Below are 27,855 nucleotides of genomic sequence, written 5' to 3'. Positions count from 1 at the left end.
AAACCTCTTGTAGCTCAGTTTGTTGAAACACTGGACTTTGCAAGTCAGAAGTCGGACCTTTGTGATTTAAGATTTAAAGATTTGATTCCATTTCAAACATCTATAAAGCAAATCTTTTAAAAATTTACTTTATAACATCTGCAATAGAGACGATGAGGTGTGACTCAACGATAAAACCACTGACTGGGGGAAGTGAACAACATTGATTATCTTGTCACAATGGTACCAGTCAGGGGATCAGACGCAGCCATTAGGCAGCAAGTCAATAATCAGCTGAAGTGTTGGAAGCAGCTAAATTGGGCGAGTGTAGGAATGTGTGCGAATCTGACTAAGGCCAAATTGTGATAGTTAAACTCCAAAACGGTCGTGTGGGGAGTTTGTAATGGATGGTGTGTATTGGGGGGGGGGGGGGTCTCCACTGAGTCTCACGAAAACTGACCCTTAAACGTGTCTGTTGAAATATACGTGAGGGAGTAAGACAGCAGCAAACAGAAACTTCAGGGTCGTGTGGTGGAAAATCACTGGGTTAGCACACACACAGTCCTGCTTGTCCTGACCTAGAGCTACTTTCTTTCAAAGACAAGGTAATTAAACTTGTGACATTTTTATAAATAGAAGACGACCGCACCCCCACCTCTCATCCGCCTAAAGCAAGATGGCGCCTGCTCCCACCTGGCTGCTGTCCACCTGGAGCATGAACACCTGACTGAACCGCAGAGCGTCTAGAACAGGACCAGAGCGCTGCAGACACCTTACACTAACAAAGGAGTTTACTCACACACAGATTTACAATACATGGCTCCTGTAAAACACATTTTCCTGTTCATTCATCTGTCATTTCCATTTTCACAATCCTTTCTGACCCTGGAGTGTACTGACGTTTCTGTGTGCTGTAAGGTGTTTAGCCAGTTCAATCTCTGAAATGAAATTTGTGTTGTATTTACTCACTTTGTACTTGTAGCCTATAAGTGGAAAGAGGTTTCCCCTAATACATCTAACGGGGGTGGGGACGGTTGGGGTTAGGGTTAGGGATGATAAAGTTTCGGGATGGTAAGGGTGGGAAGCAGGGGACCTCTCAGGTATGTAAAGAATTCCAGCTCCCAAAATTCATATTTTAGGTATAAAGACACAATCCACAAAATATGACATGATGCTTCAGCTGGGATTTGAGCCATGGACTCTTATGTTGAAAGCCCGTTGCTGTATCACACATCCGCTGTCATCAGGCTGAGGACAGTGGTGAAAGGTGAGGACAACATTTTGCAGAGTGAAGCATTTAGTTGTGATGGTTTAGGTTAGGGTAAGGGGCTAGGGAATGCATTAAGCCAATGAGTGTCCTCACAACTATAGAGACAAGTATGTATGTGTTTGTGTGTACTTGTATGAGGACCATTTTGATCCAGGACTAGGGAATGCATGCATCATATCAATGTGTGTACCCGGCAGTATAAGAATGTGTGTGTGTGTGTGTGTGTGTGTGTGTGTGTGTGTGTGTGTGTGTGTGTGTGACAGGGAGAGAGGTCCTTGTGGCATCAGGTTTTTGCAGAGATCAACACAATTTCTCTCTCTCTCTCTCTCTCTCTCTCTCTCTCTCTCTCTCTCTCTCTCTCTCTCTCTCTCTCTCTCCCCCTCGGTGTGTTTTCAACCCTGTGTGAGGCGTTCACCGCCCCACCCTTTATCATCCTGTGCGTATACACCATCATCATCACACACCACGTTTCTCCCTCTCCCTCCTCCTCCTGCTCCTCCAGCAGCAGCAGCCTCAGCAGCAGCAGGAGGATAAACCGCTTCACCTTCCCTCGGACAGTCTGGAGACAGAGATGGGAGCGGGGCTATGACACGGACACACCGGGCAGGAAGGATGGCTCTGCGCGGCCGGGAAATGTTGTGCTTGATCGGAACCTGCCTCTGGCTGCCGCTGCTGGCGGAGGTACGTAGTCCCGGAGACCGTCCTGCAATGCAACCTGATTTAATCTATTGATTTAACGTGTTCTCCCGTGTTGACATGTGCTGGGCTGCATTTTACAAAAATTCCGGTTTAAAATAATTGAATTTGATGATTAGATTGATAAGTCTATAGGCGGGAATCCAAGGCGATGCAGCCAAGCTTTATGGACTGTGCGCTTTTATGTGTTGCAATAAATCTACAGCCAAATCTGTCAAACACGTTTAAAGGACGTGGTCGTGTAGCCTGTATTGTAAATGCACGACCATCTGCAGCCATGTCTTCTGACTGGTCTTGACTGTGATCCCTTCTTTATCCAGGACGCATTTGTAAAAAGCAGGTGCAGCTCGTGGGGGGTGGGGGGGGATATAAGGCATCAAACACCTGTAATGGCTCTTTTAAGCCAATCAATGGTGCCATCATTGCGCATTATCCACTTAGGAAAACCATTGTCTCGCACGCACACACGCAGGCATGTACACAATCGGGGCACGGATTCAATCACAACCCCTCAACCCTCCTCCTCGACCCCTCCCTCTGCTGGGTATCATGAGAGGAGCCCGTCGGAGGCTGTGTCCCCGCGGGTGCTGTGGGGAAACGAGCCCCTGCACGGGCGGATGAAACTTGTCACCCCGGCTCAGACTGTGGTGAGAGTGAAAAGCGGTGGAGCAGGCGTTGTTGTCAGAAACATGGAGCCTTGAGGCCGCTTCACACAACGATCACCTGCTCCTGCTGACTCTGCATGGCAGACCTGCTGCTGGGTTACAGCAAACCAATCAATCCACAGCCAATCAATCATTAGGACTCATCCCTGTTCACTTTTCATATCCTCCTTTGATGCAGTGTGTGTTGAGTTAATGTGCAGCAGATGAGCCTGTGTAGAAATCATTAGTGGAGAACAGTGTGCAGGATTTAATTAGAGCCACTAACACTGGGAGCAGCCGTGCATGCAGCACAAATAGCACCAGGCAGATATGAGTTTCAGCTTTTTTCATTTCAACTTCATTAGACAAATCTTTTCATCGGGAGCATCCTGATTGCAGCGGCTCTGCGTGTTGTCGGAACAAACGTGTACAGTAGGTAAACAGGAAGGAGCAAAGCTGTGAGCAGCAATCCTCCATAACCTGCTTTACCAGACTCACATCATTAGTTCGTTTTCTGAGATGAAGCTGCCAACAGGGCTGAGATTACTGGGAGGCACCATGTGCACTGAAACATCTGTAATATGGCATAAATAGGAATATATCTAATATACCTACATATACCTAATATTCCCTAAAAGAATCATTTTTAGCTTCACCTGTCCATTGGTTGGTTTGTTGGTGAGCAGGATAGTTTAAGGACTAATGATAGAATGGAGCACAACCCATGATGGGGGGGATGGCACATGGGCAAAGAAAGAACCAGATAAACGTCTGCGTGGTTTCTGGATCCACTAATTTCACATTTTCATTATTTTCCCAGGGAGTAATCGGAGAATCTTTTAGGGAACTGATTTCTATGTATGTCCGTCCTTGTATATCAAGCATACACACAGAAAGGGCTTTTTATTGGTTGTTTTACTTGTCACAAATTGTACAGAGTGGAAAACGTGATTTATTCCCAAAACCTTACCAGTGACAACCAGTTTGATAAATCCTTATTTTTTAGGATCACTTTGGAGAATCTTCCATGTTTCTTTACCCAGTGCAAATCATCAACACTTCTGTGTGTTTGAGTGTGTTTGAGTGTGTTTGAGTGTGTGTGTGTGTGTGTGTGTGTGTGTTTGGATGTGTTTGCATAGCGATGGACTGGAGGCAGGTGTGAGAGCATCATGAGTGATTAGTGCCGTAATGGAGGTTTGGGATTGATATGACTGGAGATATCAGGACTCATGTCGACCACCACAGGCCACCTGACCCTGCTCTAATATCATAATATCATTAGGTTGAGCAGTGCAGTGCCTTCTGGGATGTGTGTGTGTGTGTGTGTGTGTGTGTGTGTGTGTGTATGTGTGTGTGTTTGTAGTTTGCGAGAAACAACCAGGCTCGCTTGTATCAAGGTGAAATGTGTTGTATTTCATTACCCTCACTACAGTTATTCCACAGTGGCAGCTGAAGGTGTGTGTGAGCGTGTGAGCGTGTGTGTGTCAGGTGAGTTTGTGTTTCCTCTCCTCTTCTGTCAGGTGCCTCGCTGTGTAGAGGTGTGACCTGATTTCTGAAATTGAAACAAACATTCCTCTGTCAGATATCATCTGATGCTGTCTCGCACTATTTATTTGTCTGTGTGTGTGTGTGTGCGTGTGTGTGTGTGTGTGTTTACTGTACACCTCGTACCTGGCTGGCTCATACTTGTAATTTCCCTTCCCTCTGATTGGTGATCCCTGCAAACAGTGAATGAATCTGGATGATCTTGTGCTGTCTTCTCACATTGGCTCATTCAACATTATCCAGATTTTCTACCAGGATGTTAGCAGGAGAAGATCTGGAGAAGATCTGGAGCCTCTCACTTGGACTTTCTCACACACAGCCCTTGAGGAGGATGTCAGGAGAGTATCTGGAGTTCAGATTATTTCTGAAAGCAGCTTGAGAGACTTGTCCCAAAGCCACTCCGGCATTGACTTTGCTGAATGCTTCAGGAGAATCGATGCTCCAGTCTAAAGTCACTTTACTGTGGAGCAATTGCTCTTGAAGGATTCCTCTGATTTCACACTCACCTCATTCCTGACCGGTCTCCCTGTCCCGGCCCCAGAGCACGATGGTGTTAGCCGGGTGATTCAGTACCTGGTGTTTGACAGTGCTTCCACGTCTGCCCACACAGTTAATGTGTGTCACATCAGGCCAGAGAATCCTTCCCCTCATGCTTTTAGAGTTGAAATGCAGTATGGCAAACTCCAAGCAGGCTGTCACTTGCCTTTTAGTCAAAGTGGCTTCTGTCTACCTACTCAGCCATAAAGGCCTGACCGAGGGAGTGCTACTGAGATAGTCTTCCTCTGGAGAGGACCTCTGAAACTCTCCAGTGACTCCAGTTTGTCCAAACAGGAGTCAATGGTCCTGGTGGTTCCCACACTTCTTCCATTTCACATTTATTCAGGCCACTGTTCCCTGGGAACACTTGGAAACGGTTTTATAACCTTGCCCTGATTTCAGCAGAGGTTATTTTCGAAACCACGTCGAATCAATTCAGTTTGCAACAAGGACACTTGATTCAAGTTCTAGACACGTCTCAAGTATAATGAAAGCAAAGGGGATGCAACTGACCACGATGACCACGATGACCACGATGCGGAGTGCCACTGGAAAGGTTATGGATTGCTGTATATTGATTGGTTTTATTTAAATTAAATGTCCAGGAACAATAACATGCGCAAAATGTGTAGGAGGCTGAATATTGTCTGAAATCACTGTAATGTCTCATTCATGTCACAAAGGATCACGCACCGTGACATTTAATTAAAAGGCTGGCATTGACTAAATATCAACACATTCATTTGTTGATTTGTTTTCTCAGAGAAAAGCTAGAGTTTCCAAGTCTTAAGTATGACTTTGGTATTGACATGAACGCCATGTTTTTGAAGTGGAAACTCAGATTTCTTGACATGGCTCTGGCATTAACCATAGAGGTGTCAGAGAAGAATACAGTCACATGAATAATTCATATCCATAACTGACAAATGATGTCCTGCTGAGGGGGGCCTCATATCAGGAAACACTCACATGGGTTATTTCTTCGGAGGAAAATGACAAACAATGTTTCTTATCATTCAGTGTGGAGGATTTGATTTGTGGCAGCTTGTGTCAAACAGCGACAGCAGTTTCAGAAAAACTGTTCAACAACAGGTGACAGTTCCCGGGCTCATGTGAAAAAAATGCTTTTAGAAATGTAACGACGGATTATAACAGAAACGGGCAAAGCCTATATGGATGTTAAAAGACAGATCTTAAACCAATCACAGGACAGGAGTTACAGTACGAGCCTGATAATTAAACTGAATTACTGACATGATGATGGTGTTATATTTCCTGTTTGAATGGAGGTCATTTTGGCCTCAGTTTAGCCGATAGAGTGTAAATAAAGACTGACACTATCGAGAAAGAATGAACTCTTAGACATAAATCAGTTTGTTGAGAACGACCTGAAACCATCTTTGAGAAAATCTTATTTGAGACCTTTTTGTTTGGTCCATGTCCTATCTGCTAACACGTAGATGGCAGGGTTTATGATTATCTATTCTGCTGCCAGCCACCAGGGGGCAATCAAGACACTGGCTGTCATGTCGTCCATCTTTACATATGGTCGATGGTTTAGCCCCGCTGCGCTATTAACCTAATGTAAAGTGAATATTATACTGAACTGAATGTAGCGGCTTCGTCCAGAAAGCGACTGAATCTAGGCGGAGACAGAATTGGATGCGATGTGCTCACCTACTGAAGAGCCTGTGGAGAGGGACTCAACCTCACAGCCTCAGAACAAAAGGGGAACAAGCCACACGGAACGAAATGGCTTGAATCTGCAGAGCGATTGGTGATTTCCAGGCTCTGACAGATGGCTTAATGTGGCTGCTGTCTGCATCAGAGACCGGCTCATGGTCCGTGCCCGCTGCTGAATCTCTATGAAGTCTGCTGTAGGATTCTGCCAATTAACAAAAGGATCAGAAAAGGCAGCCTTCTTCTGTAGCCCTGACAGCAGATATTCTGGTACAGCTTGTCTAACCCAGTGTGTCTCTGCCTGCAGGTGGTGGCTGAGGACAGTTACCTAAACGAGGTGCAGAACTCAGGTAGGTGGGAGGTGAAACTCCGAACACAGCACTCTCGCTTCCTCCCTCCATCTGTCTTCTCCTCCCACACCATCCCTCCCCTCCTCTCTTGCCCCCCCCCCCCCCCGCTCCAGTTTAACCCACATTCTGATTCAGACACTCATAAAACCCCCACCTCTTCTTCCCTCCAGCCTGCACCCCCCCCCCCCCCCCCTGCGTTTCATTTTCCTCCTCTTTCTTGGAGACCATGAAGATGATGATGATGATGGGGGGTTGGGGTGAGGGACTCCTCTTTCCGGCGCTGAAATATCAGTTTTCACAGCCACAAACAAACACAAGTACAAATTACGAGCAATTACAAACACACCTCTCACCTATCAGCAAAAACAGCTTGTGTTATCCCGAGAAACAACCTCGAGGCACTTTTTTTAAACGAGCACGGAGACCAGCATAATAACAATCCAGCAAATGTGACAAGAGATGTATACGGTTCATCCTTTGTTGCAGAGAATTGCTTCAAAATCTGTTTAAATCTTGAAATTTCCCCCGATGTCCCTTGTTTATATTAACATGTGCGTTTTGTGTAGAGGACGCCGCTGCCACACATCCACCCCCCATGCTGCCAGCCTCCGAGTGTGAACCGTGTCAAATACTCATTGTGGCTGGGAAATGGATTATGGTAGCAGGGAGACTGAGCGTTCCCATGGCGATGGGCTGGAGTACCGTTGTCGTGGCAATGAGGAGGGTGTTAGAGGCAGCGAGGGTTTTTTTGTGTCTACGGGTGTGTGTGTGTGTGTGTGTGTGTGTGTGTGTGTGTGTGTGTGTGTGTGCATTCGCTGCGGGTGTTAAGATGAATTAAAGAGCTTGAATGAGACATACAGGAGGCGAATGAGGGAGGAGAAATTTAAAGGTGATGAAAATCAGATGTGCTGATTTGAAATTGAAATAAAAAAAATAAAATATAAAAGCTTGTTTCAGGAGGCCCTGAATTGATACATTGAAAATGTGGCCCAGCTTAGTTACATAATTCTCTTTTACTTTATTAAAATTTCATCAAGCCGATATACATTTTTTATCACCATTACGCAGCTATAAAGCTTAAAACAGATCACAGACCCAAACGTACTTGTGTAATATCATGAAAACAAATTTGTGAAAATCAGCTTAAGTTTTTAGTCTAGTCACTATAACGATTCAGGAGCTAGTTCGACACTATTTATCAAGGCCTGGTTAAGTGAGAAAATGTTGGTGTCAGGGGACTTTAAACCCAGATAACTGCAAAATAATAAACAGAAACTCAAATGTATGACAACACATCAATTTATTAAGAACACTCTCCCAAACTTAAGGTCACAGAAAATAATGAATGTCCACTTATTAAATGTCCATAAGGTAAATCCAACAAGAGAAAAAAAACTCCTTAGGCAGCTGCCTCAGGCCATGGAAAAGGTCCACAAAATGAAAGAAAAAATCAGTAAAGGTCCCCCCTTCAAAATGCAAATATAAATCTCAGGAAATAAAAACAAAACACAAACAGAGGAACAAGGGAATATGAGTCCAACAAAGAAAAGAAACCTTCTGCTCAGTGGTTATGGACCTTCACTCATACTGTATTCTCTAATTCCTCGTGGCTGAGGTATCACCATAAAAATTTCGCCCCCTTACAGCTGTGAAATGGCAGTAGAAGTCACCTGTGAGAGGGATGACAGCAGGAAACTACACAGAACAGCCCAGTGACAGCACATGTGATGAGGACAGAGGTTTCACCTCGCAGGGATTCAGCAGTAAACAATCTAAAATACATATAAACTGTCACAAAATGAGTTTCAGAACATGAAACTAGTGGGATTTAAATATAATATGGATATGTTAGTGTCGTGTATTACTATAGATATTTGCGAGTTCACATTGAACTTAGCTGCAAACATAAAGAGTAGTGTTTGTTTTTACATTTTAGGCTGTTAAAGCTTCTTCTAGATTCAGGTCATTGTTGTTTTTTCATCACTGATTCAATGAGTTGATGATTCATAGTGTGATGTGGTGTGCATCATCACATTTTGATATGGATCCGGTTCAGGGATGGAACCAGTAATCTTTCTTTAACATTGTGTGATATTGACATTTTCACAGTTTTCCTGTGAAACATTTCATAGATCTAGATGAAAAAAATCATCAAGGTATTTCTAGATATCTATTAGTGTGTAATTTGGTGCTGCTTGATTGGATTAAAGTTTGTAAAAAATATCAGTTCACTACACACACACGCACACACAGACACACACACACACACACAAACACACACACTCAATAGGAAAATATTAGGATTTAAGGATCTAAACAAAACGCAAACAGAAATTTAAAGATACTTCATCTTACTCACATAATGTCTTCATTTCATACAAAGTGCTTTTGAAATCTTTTGAAAAATTAACCCACAAATTGTGGTGTCAGTGAGTCCTCTGTACGGGTGACAGGGACGATGACCATCGGATCCAAGTTTGAACCATATTCATTATCACAGGGGTTAAAATATGGATAAAGCTCCTCGGTGAAGAGACAGTCACTAATTGAGTGGATAAGTGTCGCGGTCTGTACGTCATAGAACGATATTTGACCTTTGTCGTAATCCACGAACACGCCGACCCTCTCTACTTTCAGCGGGTATACCGTCACACCTGGAGAACTGAAGGTTTCAAACCTATCTTCCAGAAACCAGATGGCCCACAGTCCGGAGTCAGGACCCCGAATGAGATCCCATTTCCTCTGGATCGAAGCCGTGGCGACACCCAGACACCACTCTGTCTTCTGACTCACGAGCACCTCGAAGTAAAACCTTTGAGACCAAAAGCCTCTTCGTCCCAGAACTGCGAGATGCGTCGAGAACGTGCTCGGCCTCAGGTCCAGGACGTTCAGCCGACCTGAGCCACCGTCGAATCTCACCTGTTTGCCATCGTAGGACAAAACCAGCAGAGGGTGAGCTGTGTCGGGGTCGAGCAGAACGTTCACCTCATACTGCTGCAGGTTCCTCAGCGTGACATCGTGGAACGCAGCTAGCATTGTGGTTGCCGTCGTCATTTTCTTCAGCAACGTGCGCAGTTGAGACACGGAGCTGCTCAGGCATTTCTGCACGTGCCATAGCTCCATGTGTCTGTTGAAGCTGAACGAGGACAGGTCCGTAATCGTTGGTAGGAGGATGGATTCTGGGAAGGTTTGGAGGAAACAGAGCTGGTCTTCAGTCTGTTTTATGTCCATCAGCCTCATCTTCGTCCTCTGCAGCTCAGTGAGCTCCTGCTGCAAAACGACAATAAAAGCACCCGCTCGGTCTTCTGCTGCTTTCTGATTCTCCTCCATCACTTTCACGAGCTCCGTCTGGCTCCTCTGAACCTCGGACACCAGCGCTGTTAACTCCGGCACGCTCTCAGCTATCACCTCACTGGTTTCTCTCTTGCTTTCTTTCACCGACTCCTTAATTGCTTCCAGCTTCTGTTTCCTTTCCTGGATCATCTGCTGCACTCTGGCCTCTGTGTCTCCCAGCAGATCCCTCATCTCTCCGTATGCTTGCTGCACAGGAACAACATCATGGTTCATGTGCTGGGAACGAAAGCAGATGTCACACAGCAACACTTTATCGCTTAAACAAAACGATCTGAGAATGTGGTAATGCTCCTTGCAGAGCCTGTCCTGCAGGTTCGCCAGAGGGTCGACCAGTGTGTGCCGCTTCAGTCCGGCAGCTCTGTGATGAGGCTCCAGATGAACGCTGCAGTACGAAGTCAGACACTCAAAGCAGGACTTGACAGCCTGTTGCTGGGCGTCAGTACAAACATCACACAGCACCGCACATTCAGCGCTATCCTTCAATGGGCCCGCGCTCCACGTGTGAGCATTTGTGACTTGAAGCAACTTGAACTGCGAGGCAAGCCCTGAGATGAAGGTGTTGACCTTGAGATCGGGTCTCCTCGCGAACGTCTCCTTGCAGACCGGACACTGACAGACACGTTCGTTGTCCCAGTAGGATGAGAGACAGGATAGGCAGAAGTTGTGTCCACATGGTGTGGAGACCGGTTGAGTGAACGTGTCCAGGCAGATCGGACACAGAAGCTGATCCTCAGATAAGAGGCTGAAGCTGGACGCCATTTCTGAATAAACATAAAACAAAGATTCAGAGTAGTGTTGATACCCAACAGGTTGGACAAAAAGTTTGGAAATTTACTCGGGTCGGGTTCGGTCACACTGACACTATTTGTAGTAGTAGTAGAATGAGTTTGCTCAGCTGACAGTAGAATGTACTAAAAAAAAATCCCCCCTTGGTCTTTCTCCCAAAGAAAGAAAGTCTCTGTTTACATCAACACCAACAACACATTAACTGGTGTGTGTTCTTCAGGGATCTGAACATTGAAGCAAATTGTTCAACAGCACCCCCAGTGGTCAAGTCTCCATATAGGGAACCTTTAAAGGGGACATATTATGAAAATTCCACTTTTGTAGGGCTTCTACACGTTCACTTGGGTATCTGGCATATCTACCGTCCCAAAAACTCTTGAAAAAAACAACTCCCGCGATTTGTTTTGGTTCCTCTGTCAGAGAGGATACGCTAGAGTTCGTCGAATGGGATTACGACCGGAAAATACGTCATAGTCTCGCTACATGGCCTTGGACCACCCCCCACCATCATCTCACCGGCTGCGGGGAGAGACGGCCCGGACATGTCTAAACGTTGACTCAACAGTGTGGAATGATGCTGCTGCTGCGTCAGCTCCAGCTCCCACTGCTCCCACTGCGGGGCTGCGCTGGGGAGCTGGGGCGCTGGGGCTCTCGCAGCCAGGTGTCGGCCCACCTGACTCTGGTTCAAAACAATATGGTTGCAAGATTGTATCTTCGTCTCAAGTAGCCATATTTTACACAGAGGTAATGGATAGCAAAAAATCTGGGCGCTTGTATCTCGTGAAGGAGGGAGGAGGGGTGAGGGGTGGGGGGGCTGAGAGGGTGGGCGGGGCACTCAAAACAGGTCAATCTGAGGAGGGCTACTTTTAGACAGGGTTAAAAAGGTGCTGTTTTAAATTATCCTTGTGGTATTTTGACCAAAATATGTTACAGACATTTCATTAAGACCCCAAGTAACCATATCGACTGTGGTGAAATGGGCATACGATGGGTCCTTAAAAATCAGATTACAGTAAAAGTTGAAGTTCAGCGGTTTAAAAAAACGATGGGTTACAATGTGAGGAATTGGCTTCATGAGGACAGTGTAACAAAGCTCCAGAAAAACCTCTGACATGAGCGAGGAGTCCTTAAAGTGCATTCAGAGGAAAAAAATACAATTTCACAACAACTGAGCAAACTCTGTCTGCTGATGATCATGTGATATAGAAGCTCATGTAATGCAGCTTTTATTTTGAGGAAGAATCAAATGCATTTTAACAGTCAGTGAGCTGCAGGGTTTTTAAACAAAGAGCATCGGAGTGGGGTGTAAACACAACCTACACACTAACACAGATTCCACTCCTGGTTTGTGAGAATATTTTTGCTCAAAAAATTTGGAAAGGAGTACTTACTGTGTGTTGGTGTGGATCTGTGAAGCAGAAACAAAAACTGTGTGGAGGTAGTTTCCCAAGAACTAATTCAACTTTCACTTTCCGAGTGTGTCATGTTACTTAAAGAGACAGACCTTGTTTCTGTAGCCGGAAGCTGTTATTTAAGTTTTCCTTGTAAAGATCCGTGAGTGTGTTCTGCATCATTCATGGTCTCAGGATAGATTTCTGTTTTAGTTCAGTACATTTCTGCCTGATTGATTTCCTGTATCTCAGAGTTTCCTGGGGCTTTCAGCGCTTCGGCTCTTTCTCTTATCTTGCTCCAAACTGGACCCAGTGTGTGTGTGTGTGTGTGTGTGTGTGTGTGTGTGTGTGTGTGTGTGTGTGTGTGTGTTCTGCATCTGACTGTGTGTTTATTTGTGGGTTAGAGTGCGAGTTGGGCATAAGGATTGCACTGCATGGATAATGTTCCAGTGTGTGTGTGTGTGTGAGTGTGTGTGTGTGTGTGTGTGTGTGTGTGTGTGTGTTTGTGTGTGTGGAGGAGATAACAGTTTTGCTGGCTACTGAAGCAGCTCCATCATTAATCATAGTTCTGCAGCCACTTGGCCTCAGAAACCCTAAAATAAATGCCTACCTCCGCCAAGGTTAGGTTTTCATTGCTGTTTGTTTGTTTAATATTGAGCAAAAATTACACAACCTATTTCCATGAAACTCGGTGGAAGGATGCCGAATAAGTCAGAGATACAATTTTATTCGTTAATTTCGAATCAGGGGGCGGATCCAGGACTTTTTTCTTTCACTTTCTTTAACGCTAAGAGATGAGGCGTTGTTAAGCCTGTTTGTTAATTTCTCAGAGAGTGATTCACAGATCTTGATGAAGAAAATTAGGCATTAGTAGGGGACTGATATTTATGATTTGTGTGGAAATTGGTGCAGATCCACATAAGGGGGGGAGGGGGGGTCTACAATCAAGATCTAGAGGATTTAAACATGATTTCATAAGGAGACTGTTGGGCCTTGGTGGAGGGATGTGCTCTGCTGAGTGACATTTTGTTAAACTTAAAAAGATTTTTAAAAACACTGTGTAGTTCTCCTGTGATTCCCATGCTCCCAGAGCACATGATGCATGAAAGCAGGGAAATAAGACCGGAGCACCAGAAGAGGAGATTTGTGATATTCCCCGGGAATGTATTTTACGTTTTCATGTAAATGTAATTCTCAGTGTCTAACAACAGTGGCCCTGAAGTGCAAATAAAATAAAATAAAATACAACAACAAATAATATCCCAGCAATAAATAAAGAATATTTTCCTATTCATTGCTGGGTTGCAATGACAAAAAGCAAAACACGACAGCAAATAAGGAAACACCACTACAAGTCTTTTCCTTCCTGTTTAAAAAGAGGGACAGTGCATCATTCCTATCAGCTAATAGTCTTATAGATATAGCCTACTTTAAGCTTTTCCCATTATAAGTCAATGCCATTGTTTTGTGATTTGCTTTTGTGTTCAGTGCGTTGATATTGTGACTTTGCACTTCAGGGCCACCGTACATAAGAGCTGATGATGTATGTCTCGAGCCTTCGGGAGTATTTAATCTTATCTGCCGTGCTCCTTCCATAAAAACCTCCCTATTAAGGTCCCACCACTTTGCACCTTTACATTTACAAAGCACCTGGGACTGTATGAGTCCACCTTTAGTTTGAAGGCACTGTGCTGTGCCTGTTCTGATCTACGGTGTGATTCCTGCTCATTATTGTGTGATGTAAGTTTTCAGGCCACAGTGTGTGAGCTCCTCTGTTCTGTGGCCTCATTTTACGACACTTTGATGTGAGCAGTCTCCCTCTCGGTCTGTCCGAGCTCCACTCACACACGATCACTGCAGAGCCCCATGTCACCGCCGTGTTAAATAAGGCCGCTTTAAAGGTTTAAAGTGGAGGGAATGTTTCCAGTCCAGCACGGATCAGTGAGGGTGAGGGTGCATTAGGAAGGATCCTGCCCCGGCAGCGGACAGCTCATGAAAATCATCCATGTAAGCGTTTATGTTCAGATAGAATACAGTCATGGGGATAATGTTATTTCAATGAGAGCTATTCCACTCGTCCATCCGCCTCCAAACTTTCCCCATTTCACTTCCTTTTCATTCCCATTGTCGTCCCTGACCCAAATCCTCCTCCTCCTCGTCCTGCTTTCATCCACAACATCTTATTCTCCCTTCTCTCCTTCACGTTCCCTCACTCTCTCCCTCCGTCTGTCTGTGCAGTGCCTCTGTCCTGCTCTGAGGGATTCACAGAGTTGGGGTACTACAACGGCACAGTGTCCCAGACGGACTCTGGCGCCCCCTGTCTGAAATGGACCGAGTTTCCGGACTACGTTATGCAGTACCCGGGCCGAGGGCTGGGCGACCACAGCTACTGCAGGAACCCGGACCGAGAGTCCAACCCCTGGTGTTTCTTCAGACAGAACTCTGGAGCCATTGGATGGGCGTACTGCGACTGCCACCAGGGTGCGGCCACACATTACCAGAACCTGACCATTTGTTAAAATCCTGAACTTTATTTATTATAACACTAACGTAAAATGTCAACAATCAAGTTCTTCAAGTATTGGGCTGTGTGGTTAGAACACATGTAAAAAACCTACCTACAGCTATTATTAAATAATATGAGCACTTTTTAAAATCAATTAATAGGGCACAGTAAATCCGAAGTGTCGTGAGATGAACAGAGGAATAAAGAAAAAAGACATAAGAAAGAAAAATCACTCTTTTTTTCGGCTGCTCATAAAAGTAAAATCTTTTAATGGGGTCAAATATGTTTTGTCTATAAAATGTCAGTTAATTCTGAAAAGGCTTATCACAGTTATTTACCTGGTGATGTTTTTGCAGTAAACTCTACTCTCTCTGTTTTCTGTACCAAACAGCCACAGTTAGCATCTAGGTGATGAATGTGGTGGCACATTTAGCAGCTACACAGCAGAGTATTTCCTTCAGCAGCTGGTGGAGAACAAAACTGAGCTAAAAGAGAGTGAAAAATTATCTTATTTGTTAGGATTTTTCCGAGCATTAACCCTCCTCATCTCTGTCCTCGGGCCTTCTAGGCGCCGCTCGTCTGGTCGGCAGCTTGTTCTCTGGCACCGGGCGGGTTGAGGTGTACCTGAACGGCCAGTGGGGGGCAGTGTGTGACTCTCACTGGTCGGACCGAGACGCCAGCGTGATCTGCAAGCAGCTGGGTCTGGGGTAGGCTAATACTATAGTACTAACAAAAAGCTAAAGCGTAAAAGTACTTGAGTCCTGCCTTGAAAATTTTATTGAAAAAAAAGTATGGTAGTAAACCATATAATACTGTTAAGAAAGCAAAAAATGTTTTACAATTTTTTATTATATAGTTCAATATTACTTTAAAGCAGCATTTTACTGCACTACCTGGTCAATTTCAACATTATTAGAAATATAGTAGTAGTATTAGTATAATTAAAAAGAAATGTAAAAGGAGATTTCTTGAGTAAATTTGTCTGTTTTTATATTAAAACACGTTTTCTAACAGTGACATCGGCACAGCGCTGCAGCACTCTCAGTTCGGCTCGGGCTCCGGCCTCTTTCACTACGAGCGTCTGGGTTGCCGCGGGGACGAGGACACCCTGAGCCGCTGCCGGAGCAGGACGTTCGTCACCGGTGACTGTAGCCATGGAAACGAGGCGGCTGTGCTGTGCGCGCCACCAGAAGGTCAGTGTGACTTCTACAGCGTCATGGCAACCTGGATATGTCCTCTCCTCCGCGAACCGGAGAAAGACAGATTCATGACAGACGTTGTTTTCCTGTTATAAAATACTTTGTTGTAATATTCAATGCATCCTAACTTTGACAGCTTCAATCATACTAATAAAGGAAATTTTAAATTCCAAATAAACTGGATTTAAAGGAGACAGAGACTTTAAGAGGCCGATATGAAGAGTTTGCTGGATTCCAGGTGAATTCCTACATCCACTGTGTTTTGTAGGCAGTGGTCCTCCGCTGCGTTTGGTCGGAGGTGAGGAAGACTTTGAAGGTCGAGTGGAGGTGTTCCACACTGGAAGGTGGGGCTCGGTCTGCGATGACCAGTGGGACGACAGAGATGCTGAGGTGGTGTGCAGGCAGCTGGGTTTCGGGTATGTTCAGTTTTTTTTTTCTTTCTCTACGCCAAGTTAATACACAGCATGTGCAAATAGAGTTAGTCCGCTCTCGTCTGTCCTGACCCTTAAATGCAAGGTTAACGTGTTGAATCATACTTCAATGTGTGTGTCTTTGCATTGAAGGGTGAAAACGGTGTTATTATTTTCTTAGCCTCAACAAATGAAACAAAAAGATCAATGATTCTTTTTTCTTGATCAAAAACCAACTTGTGTGTTTGTGTGTGTCTGTGTGTGTGTGTGTGTGTGTGTGTGTGTGTGTGTGTGTGTGTCGCAGGGGCGTAGCGAAGGCCTGGTCGTGGGCTCACTTCGGTCAGGGCTCAGGCCCGATCCTGCTTGACGCCGTGAAGTGCACAGGAAACGAGCTGTTCCTGGATCAGTGTCCCCACGGCGACTGGGAGCAACACAACTGTGACCACATGGAGGATGCTGGGGTCTCCTGCAGCCCTTACACTGGTACGCACACACACACACGCACACACACACACACACACACACACACACACACACACACACACACACACACACACACACACACTCAAACACACAGATAGGCTTATAAAGCTGCTATTCATAGCCCTGGAGCATCAATAAATCATTACCACATGAAGCAGCAACATCCTCAGTGTGACAAGTAGAAACAGGATTAATGGGAAGTAAGACATAACACATAAAAGTATCGACCGGCACGAAGCAGCTGCTGTCGTTCATCTGACTAATCGAAGATGATTAATGAATCTGAAAACGATGCATTAAGCTTAATGTTAATGCCGCGTCTGTAAAATGACATCTTGGCTCGTGGTTGCGGAGTCGAGTGAAGTGAATCTGCTTTTAATCACTTTCACGTCTCCAGGAGGATTTAACAATCAATATGAAACTGTTGCAGACGGCGTGGTGCGTCTGGTGGGAGGAGACAGTCCCTGGGAGGGTCGAGTGGAAGTGTTACACAACGGCGACTGGGGGACGGTGTGCGACGACCACTGGAACCAGCAGCACGCGGAGGTGGTCTGCAGACAGCTGGGCTACAGGTACTGGGATCCTGTGGAGTTAAAGCCCCTGGGAAGCTACTTCTACTGTTTATTCTAAGGCTTTAACAGTTTTCGATTCCGTCAGACACTTTCTTCACCAACAACTGACGACAGGTCTGTTTGCTCATCATTATTCTGCTGTGATTACCTGAGGTGTGGTCGGCAAGAGCAAAATAAAGCCCAGCCGCTGATAAACGTCGGGTACACAGAGGAAAAAGCAGGAGAGTGAAATGACTTGTCGCCTCATACAGCCGCTCACATGATGAATTAAATATAAAGCACATTTAGAGAGGCACTAATCCCGTCATCACTGCGGCAGAGTCCTGCTGCTCTCGTCCCTCTGCAGATCCACGTCCCCGTTTTAAAAGTAAATGACAGTTTTTTTCTTTGCCTTAAAAAAGAAACTATTTCTTTCTGCGTTAAACTCAAGTCTTAAAAAGTTTCGCTGCATTTAATAATTAAATGTGCAGATGCTTGAGAGCGTGTGGAGTTTCATTCACGGTACATTAACGTTGTTTTTGGGGGGGGGGGGGGTGCAGAATGGAACATCTGGCACGCCTCTAACTGCACTGATGCCATTAGTGCTGTGCAAATGAACGCTGTGCGGAATTTATTAAGACAACAGGTAAAATGGAGGAAGTTTGGATGAAGTGGGGAACAGGGGAAATTAGAGTTTAAGGCCTGGAGCTGCTTTCTAATGTAATTACACTTTATTGGATCACAGCCACACAGACCGGAGGCCGATGAGCTGAACGTGTGAAGCTCTAGAGAAATATATTTAAAAATAAATGTAGCAGTCGTGTTTTTTGACCTCCATGATAAAGGGTGTATTTTAGGGGATAAGACAAAAAAAGAAATTTTATATTTTGAACTTGCCCTCAGACTATGGGTCCAACATGGCAGCTTTAAAGTTTAACGTAGAGTTTCATGATAAAAGAAAAACATGACTTAATTTAACTTTAAATAAAAACAACTCAAATGTACGAGTTACAATATTCATATTAAATGAACTCATAGATGTTCTGTGTTACATTACGTATTTCGACCTTGGAGTAATTTCCCATTATTATAATTGGACTCTTGCATGGAGAAGTTTTATTATTGCCCCGTCTGATATCATTTCATTATGTTGTTATGTTTGCATTGTGATCACAGTAATATAAGTGCAGCGTCATTCTGTTTTCCACATGCTGGTACGTATGGTGCACAGTTGGGACAGAGAGCTGTTTGGTTTTTGTCTTGCTCTGCTGCTATTGGTTAAAGTCTGTGTTTTTTTTCCAGGAGCACTGTCGCCTGCTTATTTCCCCGGAGTGTCTGTGTTATATTAAACATCAAGTATTCAGAGCTAAGGAGGAAAATTCACATCAATAACATCCCTGCTGCTGCAGTCGTCTGAACTGTTCCACTTTCACTTTCAGAGCACTTGGACCCAAACTGTCCTGCACAATCTGCATGATGTGAAAGTGAAAGGACAACGTGTTGACCACAGTAACGTCTTCTCCGCCCGCAGGGGTCACGCGGAGGTCGTGTCAGACGGCACCTTCGGGGAGGGTGTGGGTCTGATCCTGCTGGACGACGTGCACTGTGAGGGATCCGAGACCTCCCTGCTGGACTGCCCGCACGGGATCTGGGGGCGGACCGACTGCTCTCACGGCGAGGACGTCGGGGTTCGATGCCGGGGCCGATTCGGCCTCGAGACCAACGAGGTGCCGGTTATCTCCCCTTCCACAGGTATGAGATGAGAGATGAATGAAGCTCGTAGACACGTTTCTGAAACCCGTCTCGAGCGACTCAATTATTATAACTTTTATTAAACTGAATTCATTCAGTGTCTGAACACATTCACACCTCGGAGCTGCTGAGTACATCCTCAGGCTGTGGTTGTAGCAGGTGCAGATGTTCTTCCCTGGTGACTAAGTAGATCACATTTAGACTTGACACCATCTGTCGAGGGGGGGGGGCACCTGGTCCTGGACCACATCTGGAGGATGGCCTGCTCAGCTGACATCCTCTCAACAGCCACATTCATACATTCAGCCCCTCCTGGCCTCTCTCTACCTCGGCCTGTCTCTCGATCGGGCCAACACACACAAACACGTTGTCATCAGACACAGAAACTCAGACTGGATAAAAACAACATCTTTTGGTCTTCGCACAAAAGCAATGATGTACGTTTGCATTTCCATATCGGATCACAGGCTGGATGTTAGTCGCATGTTAGACCACTGCTGCCACGAGTGTGTGTGTGGATCAAAATAATCATCCGGCACTGAAAATAATAATGTAAATTAAAGTTATTTCTTCAGGGTTTGATTGATTGAATTTTTGTGTTTAATTTGACAGCTTTTGATAAAAACGGGTTCTGCTTAATAAATCAATCAATCAAATTATATTTCCACAAATCCCAATTTGCGTCATAGGGCTCCACAAGGTGCTGCATGACCTTTACATCTTAGAGTGAGGAACAAATACAGGGGAATGCAGAGCAGAGCACATCCACAAAATAATCACAACAAATTCCTATTTTCAGAGACGGGAGTTTCAGACAATTCCGGTGACGAAATGCTCCACATTGGTAATGAGAGCAAGGGAAGGGAGGAAGAAAGGAAAAGAACAATACTGGCAAACCCTGCACTGCACTGCAGAAGTTCGGTGACTGTGCAACTGCAATTAATGTTTCCACCTAAAGGGCAATCAGTCCCTGCAGAGGCCTGGTCCAACGCCAGGCTCTGAGCTACTCACATCACCTCAGTGAACCCCCCCCGCAGATAGGGCATCAGAATTAACTTTGTATCGACGATCTACACAAGATGCAAACATCGATCCATTCCGTCCAAGAAAGAATCAAACCTGTCTCCTTTTGTGTCACTGCATCGTCCCCTCATTGTGAACACGCAGGTGTGTGTCTGTCCAAAGACTTTAAATGCCACACGCTGACAGCAGAGAGGATAAAGCTCTGTTTACCGTCTCAGCGCTCCTGAGGTGCTGCGCCTCCTGTCCACACACGGGCCATTAGCATGAGAATAGAGGCAGAATAAAAAACACACCAGGGTGCGGGTGACATTTAATTCTGTCAGGAGACATATATCTCGAGGCTGGAGTGTGTAGATGCACAGACCTGAATAACAACGAGAGTTTTGTGTTGTTGTTTGTGTCTTTCCTGTCTGTCAGGTCCCCTGGTGCGTCTCGTGGGGGGCAGCAGCCGAAAGGAGGGTCGAGTGGAGGTGTACCTCCATGGTGACTGGGGGAGTATCTGCGACTCGGGTTGGAACAACCTGAACGCAGCTGTGGTGTGCAGGCAGCTCGGACACAGGTGAATGTTAATGTCCATGAAAGAAGAACAGTGTGATAGCATGAACTAAAAAAGGAGCATATTCGTAATATTCTCTCTTATTGTGTTCAGTGGTGGAGCCGTCGCAACAGGAGGGTTCGGTCAGGGGAAAGGCCCCATTCACCTGGACCGGGTGAGGTGCACGGGGAAGGAGGAGTTCCTGGGCGAGTGCCCCTCCCTGGGTCAGAGCTTCCAGGGCTGCAGACGCAGGGACGACGCCGGGGTGAGCTGTGACGTCACGCCGCGGGAGGCACCGGCTCAGCCCAAACCTCAGGAGCTGAGCTGTGGGCTGAGGAAGCTGGTGGAGGAGGAGAGCAAGAGGAGGAGCCGAGGAGAGGAGAACATGCACACGTAAGACAGAACCCGTCCAAATGTGTGGCTTTGTCATCTGTGGAAATACTGTACACACAATACAAAATACAAAAGAGTCCAGTCGATCCTGATGTTTCACCATTAAAACAAAACTTATCATAAAATGAACATTTAAACCAATATCGATGGGATGAGAACTAGCTACAATGTCAGAAAGTATCTTACCGAAAAATGTATTTGACCTGTATTTAGACTTTTACATTCGGTCCATGTCCCATTGCAAGGAAGAGGCATTATTTATGACCTATACTGCAGCAGGCCACCAGGGGGCAATCAGGACACTTTGGCTTTACTTCATGTCGGCCATCTTTATATACAGTCTATGGCTTTTACGGTTTATTTTATTCAAATACATTTTGACACGCAAGTGAAATAATGGAATATTTGAACCAATTCTTTATGGTTTGATACTGCCCCCATCTGTCCATTCAAAGAACACATTTTAAAGATCCGCTTTCAGTTCAGTTACAAATATTGTTTTCTTCTTTATTATCCAGATTTACATTTGAATAAAACATCCCATTTATTTCTTATTTCTTCAGATTTAAGTGTGAATTCAGTTTTGAACAATGCTTTGTGCACAAGCTTCAGAGACTCAACCACAGTAGAATGAAGGGATTTTGTGTTGTCTCTCTCTCCCAGGACCACGTGGCCATGGCAGGTGTCCGTGTGGCTTCAGTCCCAAGAGAAAGATGGCGGTCCTCTCTGCAGCGGCACTCTGATCAGCCCCTGCTGGGCGCTGACCTCCGCTCACTGTGTCAGCAGGTGAATCTGACCCCGAGCTGTAAATCGCTTCCTACGCTGGAGGCATCTTCAGCAAAATCCCTAACGAGAATCCAGCTAAAGTTCCTTCTCCCCCCCTCTCTCTCTGTCCTCCAGGTTCGGCGGCGACCCCTCCCAGTACGTGGTGCGTGTCGGGGCGTCCAAGCAGACCCTCACGCCGGAGCAGGTGGTCGTTCACCGGAAGTACAAGGGCCAGAGCGGGGGTCATGACCTGGCCTTATTGAAGCTGCCCAGCGCCAAGGGTCACTGTCTGACCTTTGACACTGACACGAACGCTGCGTGCCTTCCTGCCGCTGATTCGGGATCAGGGGGAAACGGTCCATCCTCTTGTGTCGTCATGGTCACCGCTGGATGGACAGGACCAGGTATGGTTTACTCTACGCAGCCGAGAGGTCGATGTTGTTGTTGAAGTTGTTGATGGTGAAGGAAGGACTCTGAAGACCCAGTACTTTCAGTATAACAAAGTTTATTACAAGAAATGACAGGTCAGGACGGGCATCTAGATACCCCGAGACACACAAGCCAATAGTGAAATCTGACTTGCAGGGGTCGAACACACAATATATAAAGGGAGGTTGGTTCCGCCCATGATTTCAAGTTAATTACGGTCCCCCATTGGATTTCTGCCTAAAGAAGGGCATGTTTTTGTGTCTGAAGATGAAGACACATTGGTCAAGAAGAACATTCCTTCTACACCCATCCATTAGCTGGTCAGAGATAGTTCCCTAAGTCAAAGGTCCTTCCAAAGAGGGAGAGAACTACTAAGATAAACATCTGGAGGAATCTCTGAGAATGTCTGAGAGTCCAGAAGATAGACATCATAACTGTAAGCCTGTCACTATGTTCTAAACACATGCCAACATGGTTTACTCTAGCAAATACACAACACAGGTTTGTGTGTCTTCGGGGTATTTGTTGGTAAAAGGATGAACGTGGTGAATGCTGCAGCTAGGCATTAGCATGTTAGCATGAATATCTTATTAATTCTTCCTCTTCAACCATCGTCCCTGTCGTCCCTCCCAGACTCCGTGCTCGCATCCTGGGTCCCTCTGATGTCGTCCTGGCAATGTAAGAAGCGCTATGGCGACAGTTTCTCCAGCCACGGCACGCTGTGCGCTGGCAGCCCGCCAGACACCAGCCTCCTCCACGGCAGCAGTTGTCAGGGCAACTCCGGAGGCGGGCTGGTGTGTCAGCGCGCGGCCGGTCGCTGGGTCCTCACCGGGGTCGTGGCCGGGGGCTTCAGCTGCGCCGAGCCGTCCTCCCCGGCGCTCTACACTCGGGTCAGCCGCTTCCGGGGCTGGATCGACGAGGTCCTCAATGTGACGCAGCGTCCGGAGGAGCCGCACACGCACACGCACACGCAGACACAAGAAGATCAGACGCACAACGATGTAACGCACACAGCACATGAAGGACACACACAGGGCGAGGGCGAAGACATATACCTACACATGCACGATCAACAGCAGACAAATGAAATCGGTGAGATCAAGCAGAAACACGCACACGCTCATTCGCACACCAATCAGCACGGTAACACGCACACCAAGAGCCCACACGCAAACCATGAAGCAGACACAAACACACAACTCCTGGTCTGATTGAGGCCGCATTGGCTTACCACCTGTGCCATGTGAACGCCTGAGGAGGAGGAGGAGGAGGAGGAGGGTTAAAGGAAGATGAAATAGAAAGATGCTATTTACTTAAAATGTTAAAAAACGTCCGTGTCTGTGCTAATTTCAGATCTGACCTCAGTTTTCGCGGCTGCTTGTCGTCAGACGGGCACAGCGACCTCTCAAAGCGCTTTACAGTCTCTTGCCATTGGATGTGGCGGCAGTGTGTGTGGGTGACGTCTGGTGTTTAACATCGTCAGAACAGCGGCTGTTCCGCCTGCAGCGTGCTGATGAGGGCTTTACACTGATACTGAAAATCAAAAAATCAGCATGGCATGTATTTTAAGGACTACAGCGCTAGCATAAGAACGTCCGAGGGACATTTCTGAGATGGTCACACAAGAATCTATGCTAAAATTAACCTCTTACTTCACGTGTCAACTGATTTCCACAGATTAACTAACCATCAGAGCATCGATAGCATAAAAGGCTGACTGCATATCACCAGTGTCCCTCTGAGATTATTCATGTAGATAAACTCCTGCAGCAGATGAGGATTGTCCTGATTGAGAAAAAAAATCCGGCGTGGGTGATTTTGTGTATTTTAAAGAGGGCTCCTCTCTTCAGGCTGATGTCTTTTACCTTTACTGGTGCAAGTGCTGTTGTTCATTTAGACCCACGACTAAGCTACTGTATCTAACCAGGGACCACACCAGTGATTTGGCAGATTTGTGTGTTTTTATTATCAGTGATTTAGATTTAACACTGATGCTGACTGTGCTGAAAGCCAAGCAGCAGATTACAGTGACATGAAATAGCTCATTCCTCTAGTTGTTATTTGGAAAACTGTTGTTCCCAATTCCAATTCTTTCTGGAAATTAAAAACCTGAGGGTAAATCAATACAGGAAGCAACTGGGAGATCAAGAATAATGAAAACACATTTCAGAGGTAATAGAAGGGAATGAAACCTTGAGGTGAGGTAGTTCATATCCAAAGTCAATTATTGTGCCAGATATTCCTGCAAAGTTACGACAACGAAGAAGAAAAGTATTTTAAAAAGTCACGAGTCACAAAACTACTCAAAAATCCTTGTTAGAACTGATTTAAATATTTGCTTTAAAATTTAAATATTTACTTTTTATTTCAGATTCAGATCTTCTATAATTATTATCAATAGCAGTACAACTACTAATAATACAAATAATAATAATTTGAGGGTACTTTTTAAGACAAATTACTTACTTAATTATTTAATTGTTAGGATTATTATTAGTATTAGTATTGGTAGTAGTAGTAGTAGTAGTAGTGGTAGTAGTGGTAGTATTACTACTTGTAGTTGTACCTCTTGACCACAAACTAGTTTTATAATAGTGTAAATGGATGCCACTTTCTTATAAGGGCCCTATTGTTAAGGGTTTATATAATTGTACTTAATGGCTTTATTTGTGGTTAGTAAATAGTTTACTTCCACTTTATGATCCATTTAGGCGCGTGAGACAACTTTCGTGTTACATTTCATAATCACAGATGAGTCACTAACTTTTCGAAAGAGCCCTTGTGACTTGTGAATGTTAATGACGCGTTAACGTTAATAAAAGCAGACTGGACAAAGGAAAGTTCTCACCTCTCTGCAAAACCTAAAATCAGCAAATAATAGTACTAACCATTCAACAAAAGTCACCACTTACAGGAAACCATTTAGTCGTGTTTTCTGTGAGAATTTTAAAAAAAAATCTTTTCCTTGCACTTTTGCTTCAAATCGTTAGTGCAACAATCTTCTCCAAAGCATATTCACCACTTTCGCAGTAGCTGTTGGCTGCCGTTGATTGTCTTGCATTATGAAAATCAATGAGCAGATTCCTTCAGGATCATAAAACCTGAAGAAATATATTTTTTGCCAAAGTTTCATAATTGTTGCGAGGCGATGCAGCGCAGATCAATTAAACTGCATTACCTCAACAGTAATGGACTTTTTTTTGAAAATCCTCTTGCAGGATCTGATTGATTTCTATTCTAAAAGGGAAAGAAGGGAAACAGTGGCTGCCTGGAAATCAAGAAAAAAACCTGAAACACTGCAGATATGCTTTTTACAGCAGTAACATCTCCCCCCCCCCCCCTCCCCCAATAAAAAAAACACTGGTGTGGTCCTTTAAACTTGTACAGGACAATTGTCTCCTCTCGAAGCCATCGGAAGCCGAGTGTCGCGTCACGACTGGCTCTAGTTAGATAAACGAGTAGGCAGATAGACGGGTAGATAGCTGCTGCTACTACCCGAGATTAGATAGTGTGTGTTCTGCATTTTTAGGTAGCTGAACTGTGGACGTGTGATGTTGTCTGCTCAGTTGTTGGCTGAGCAGACGTGTGATCTCTCCAGAAGAGGGCGACGTTGCTCTATTTCAACGGGTCCCTGGGTAAAGCTTAGGCCCTGGTGGATCTCTTTTTTTATACTCTCGCTGTAAGTGTGCAAACTTGTGCTTTGTTGTACTGTGAACCATTGTGTCGTGAAGCATCTTGTAATGCCCCCCCCATGCCTGTTGTTATGACCCCTGTACATACACCCTGCTCCCGGGGGCTCGACCTGTGGCCCTGCAGATCCTGTGGGTTCGTGTAAATACTGTTCGTCTGCGGCTGGACGGAGTGGGAGCAGAGAGGAAGTGTAAAAGATGGAGGCCCTACTTTGAACTGTGCTACACCCATCGGCTGTTCCTCAGTGTAATGTGCTGAATCATGGTTGAGTATTAAAAACATATACCTGCAAAGGAAGAAGTCTGCGTCGGTGGTTGTGTTGTCTCCTCTTTCTTCTCACGAGCACGTCCTCAGAATGTGGTTTGTTGTTTGCAAAAGATGCCCTATAACAGTGATTATGCAAAGCTCCATTTATTTCTGGTATTTATGAGTTGCATTTGTATTTGATCAAATCTGAATTGTCAAGGCCCTGCAGAGATTATTTGACATTTACTCATCCCAAATACACATGGATCTTATTAATAAGGGGGGAAAAATCCTGACAAACCATGTTTTGCTTGTGTGTAATTGAAAAGTAAATCTCCTTAGCTGCTGCCCTCAGTCACTCGTGAGCCCTGGTAATCTTTCCTTTGTTCTGACGGTTTCTCTCTGAATAAGAGGAAGCCCTTGTTGCTGTGGATTTAATAATATTTATTCAAAACTGTAGAAAAACTGATTGATAATAAGCACTAATGAGACGGCAGCTGGGAAACGGCTGAATATGCGAAATATTATTGAGAATGTGAAGTTTTCTCCATGACGAGTTTCTTTTACTGGAATAAAAAGGAGCGTGGATGTTGGGGCAGAGACTTCTCGTCTGGACAAGTAGCTTCTCGTGTGTTTAATAGTGAAACTAGAGTGGCACTCAAAGGGCACACATAACTCCACCGAGGCTCAACGGTCCCCTGATGAATCCGCATTTAAATTCACTAGATCCAGATTTAGAAAAGTACAAGATTCCTCTGCAATATTTAGTGGAAAAATGGAAAAAGAAATTGGAAACACTCCAAAAACAAAGTACAAGGATCTGGGTGATACTGAACAAAGATACTCAGCCTACCAATCACCCTATTTTTATATATATGTGAAAATGTGTTAGATTCTGGATGTGTGAATCAACATTAGTGAATAATTATAAATGATAATATTAGATATAGAAACATTTATGAAAAAAAGAATCAGTCCTTCAAAGGGTTAAGTCACATCTGTCTCAAACTGGATGTGCAGCATAGCAACATAAGGGGTGGCAAGAGCAAGAGAGGTAAGATGGTAGACTTCAAACAAACATAATTAAGATTTGTACACGGAGAAGAGCTGTGTCATTCACTCGTTTAAGATGCAGTGCACTAGTTTGAACTGTGTTCACACCCTCCAGTGACGGGCTCACCCTGTGCATGTGGTACTTCAGCATGATGACGGGGAGAAAGCGTCTGGACACCTTCACCCCAAAGTCTGGAGTCCAAAGTGACCGATTCAAGTTGTACAGTTAGTCGGAGCCCTTCCACATGCTGCAGTAGCCGAGGAAAGAAAAAAACAAGCTCATTGGTTTGAGATAAAAAACAAAAGCCGATGTTTTCCAGGAAGTAACACTGTGGTTTGACTTAACGCTGCAGGCGAGGCTTCCTGTCTGTGTCCACAACCTCTGTGAGGTTCTGTGTCGCCTCATACTGCGAGGAGATATTCACCAATCACTAAAAAAACAATCGCAGAAGAAGTGTCGGTGGATCTGCTGCAGATGACGGAGACGGAAGGTTGAGAAGCTCGGATGTTTGGCATCGTTCTGCAGAATTCACCTGGAGCCTCCTCACAGGCCTGAACAGACTCTGCTCAGCCCCTGACGTGGAAATG

The 27,855-nt window shown here is 45.1% G+C and overlaps 2 protein-coding genes and 1 long non-coding RNA gene across 5 annotated transcripts; 1 reads left to right on the top strand and 2 right to left on the bottom strand.

Moving 5' to 3' along the window:
- Positions 1-1,834: 1,834 nt before the first annotated feature.
- On the top strand, positions 1,835-25,571 carry LOC128427024 (neurotrypsin). Its single transcript, XM_053414104.1, has 14 exons — positions 1,835-1,930; positions 6,659-6,701; positions 14,471-14,713; positions 15,307-15,445; positions 15,753-15,931; positions 16,206-16,353; positions 16,652-16,830; positions 17,261-17,402; positions 18,913-19,133; positions 20,574-20,715; positions 20,806-21,084; positions 21,748-21,870; positions 21,985-22,253; positions 22,912-25,571. The coding sequence occupies exons 1-14, from the start codon at positions 1,835-1,837 to the stop codon at positions 23,487-23,489; spliced, it is 2,781 nt and encodes a 926-aa protein (XP_053270079.1). The 3' UTR covers positions 23,490-25,571.
- Positions 7,983-12,545, bottom strand: LOC128427026 (zinc-binding protein A33). The gene is made up of 2 exons (XM_053414105.1): positions 12,233-12,545; positions 7,983-10,816 (listed from the first exon to the last, which is right to left on the bottom strand). The coding sequence occupies exon 2, from the start codon at positions 10,812-10,814 to the stop codon at positions 9,108-9,110; it is 1,707 nt and encodes a 568-aa protein (XP_053270080.1). The 5' UTR covers positions 10,815-10,816; positions 12,233-12,545; the 3' UTR covers positions 7,983-9,107.
- LOC128427027 (uncharacterized) lies at positions 23,221-27,685 on the bottom strand. Of its 3 annotated transcripts, none has more exons than XR_008333303.1 (4): positions 27,395-27,685; positions 26,255-26,351; positions 23,639-23,811; positions 23,221-23,529 (listed from the first exon to the last, which is right to left on the bottom strand). It is a non-coding gene; the product is annotated as an uncharacterized LOC128427027 (long non-coding RNA). The 3 variants fall into 3 exon arrangements; XR_008333302.1 differs by having other exon boundaries at positions 23,639-23,805; positions 27,395-27,679; XR_008333304.1 differs by lacking the exon at positions 23,639-23,811 and having other exon boundaries at positions 27,395-27,653.
- Positions 27,686-27,855: the final 170 nt, after the last annotated feature.

This window comes from Pleuronectes platessa, chromosome 21 (genome assembly GCF_947347685.1).
Source record: "Pleuronectes platessa chromosome 21, fPlePla1.1, whole genome shotgun sequence".
Classification (NCBI taxonomy): domain Eukaryota; kingdom Metazoa; phylum Chordata; class Actinopteri; order Pleuronectiformes; family Pleuronectidae; genus Pleuronectes; species Pleuronectes platessa.
Note: the sequence above shows the minus strand (reverse complement) of the source record. Positions and strands in the feature narration are given on the sequence as shown.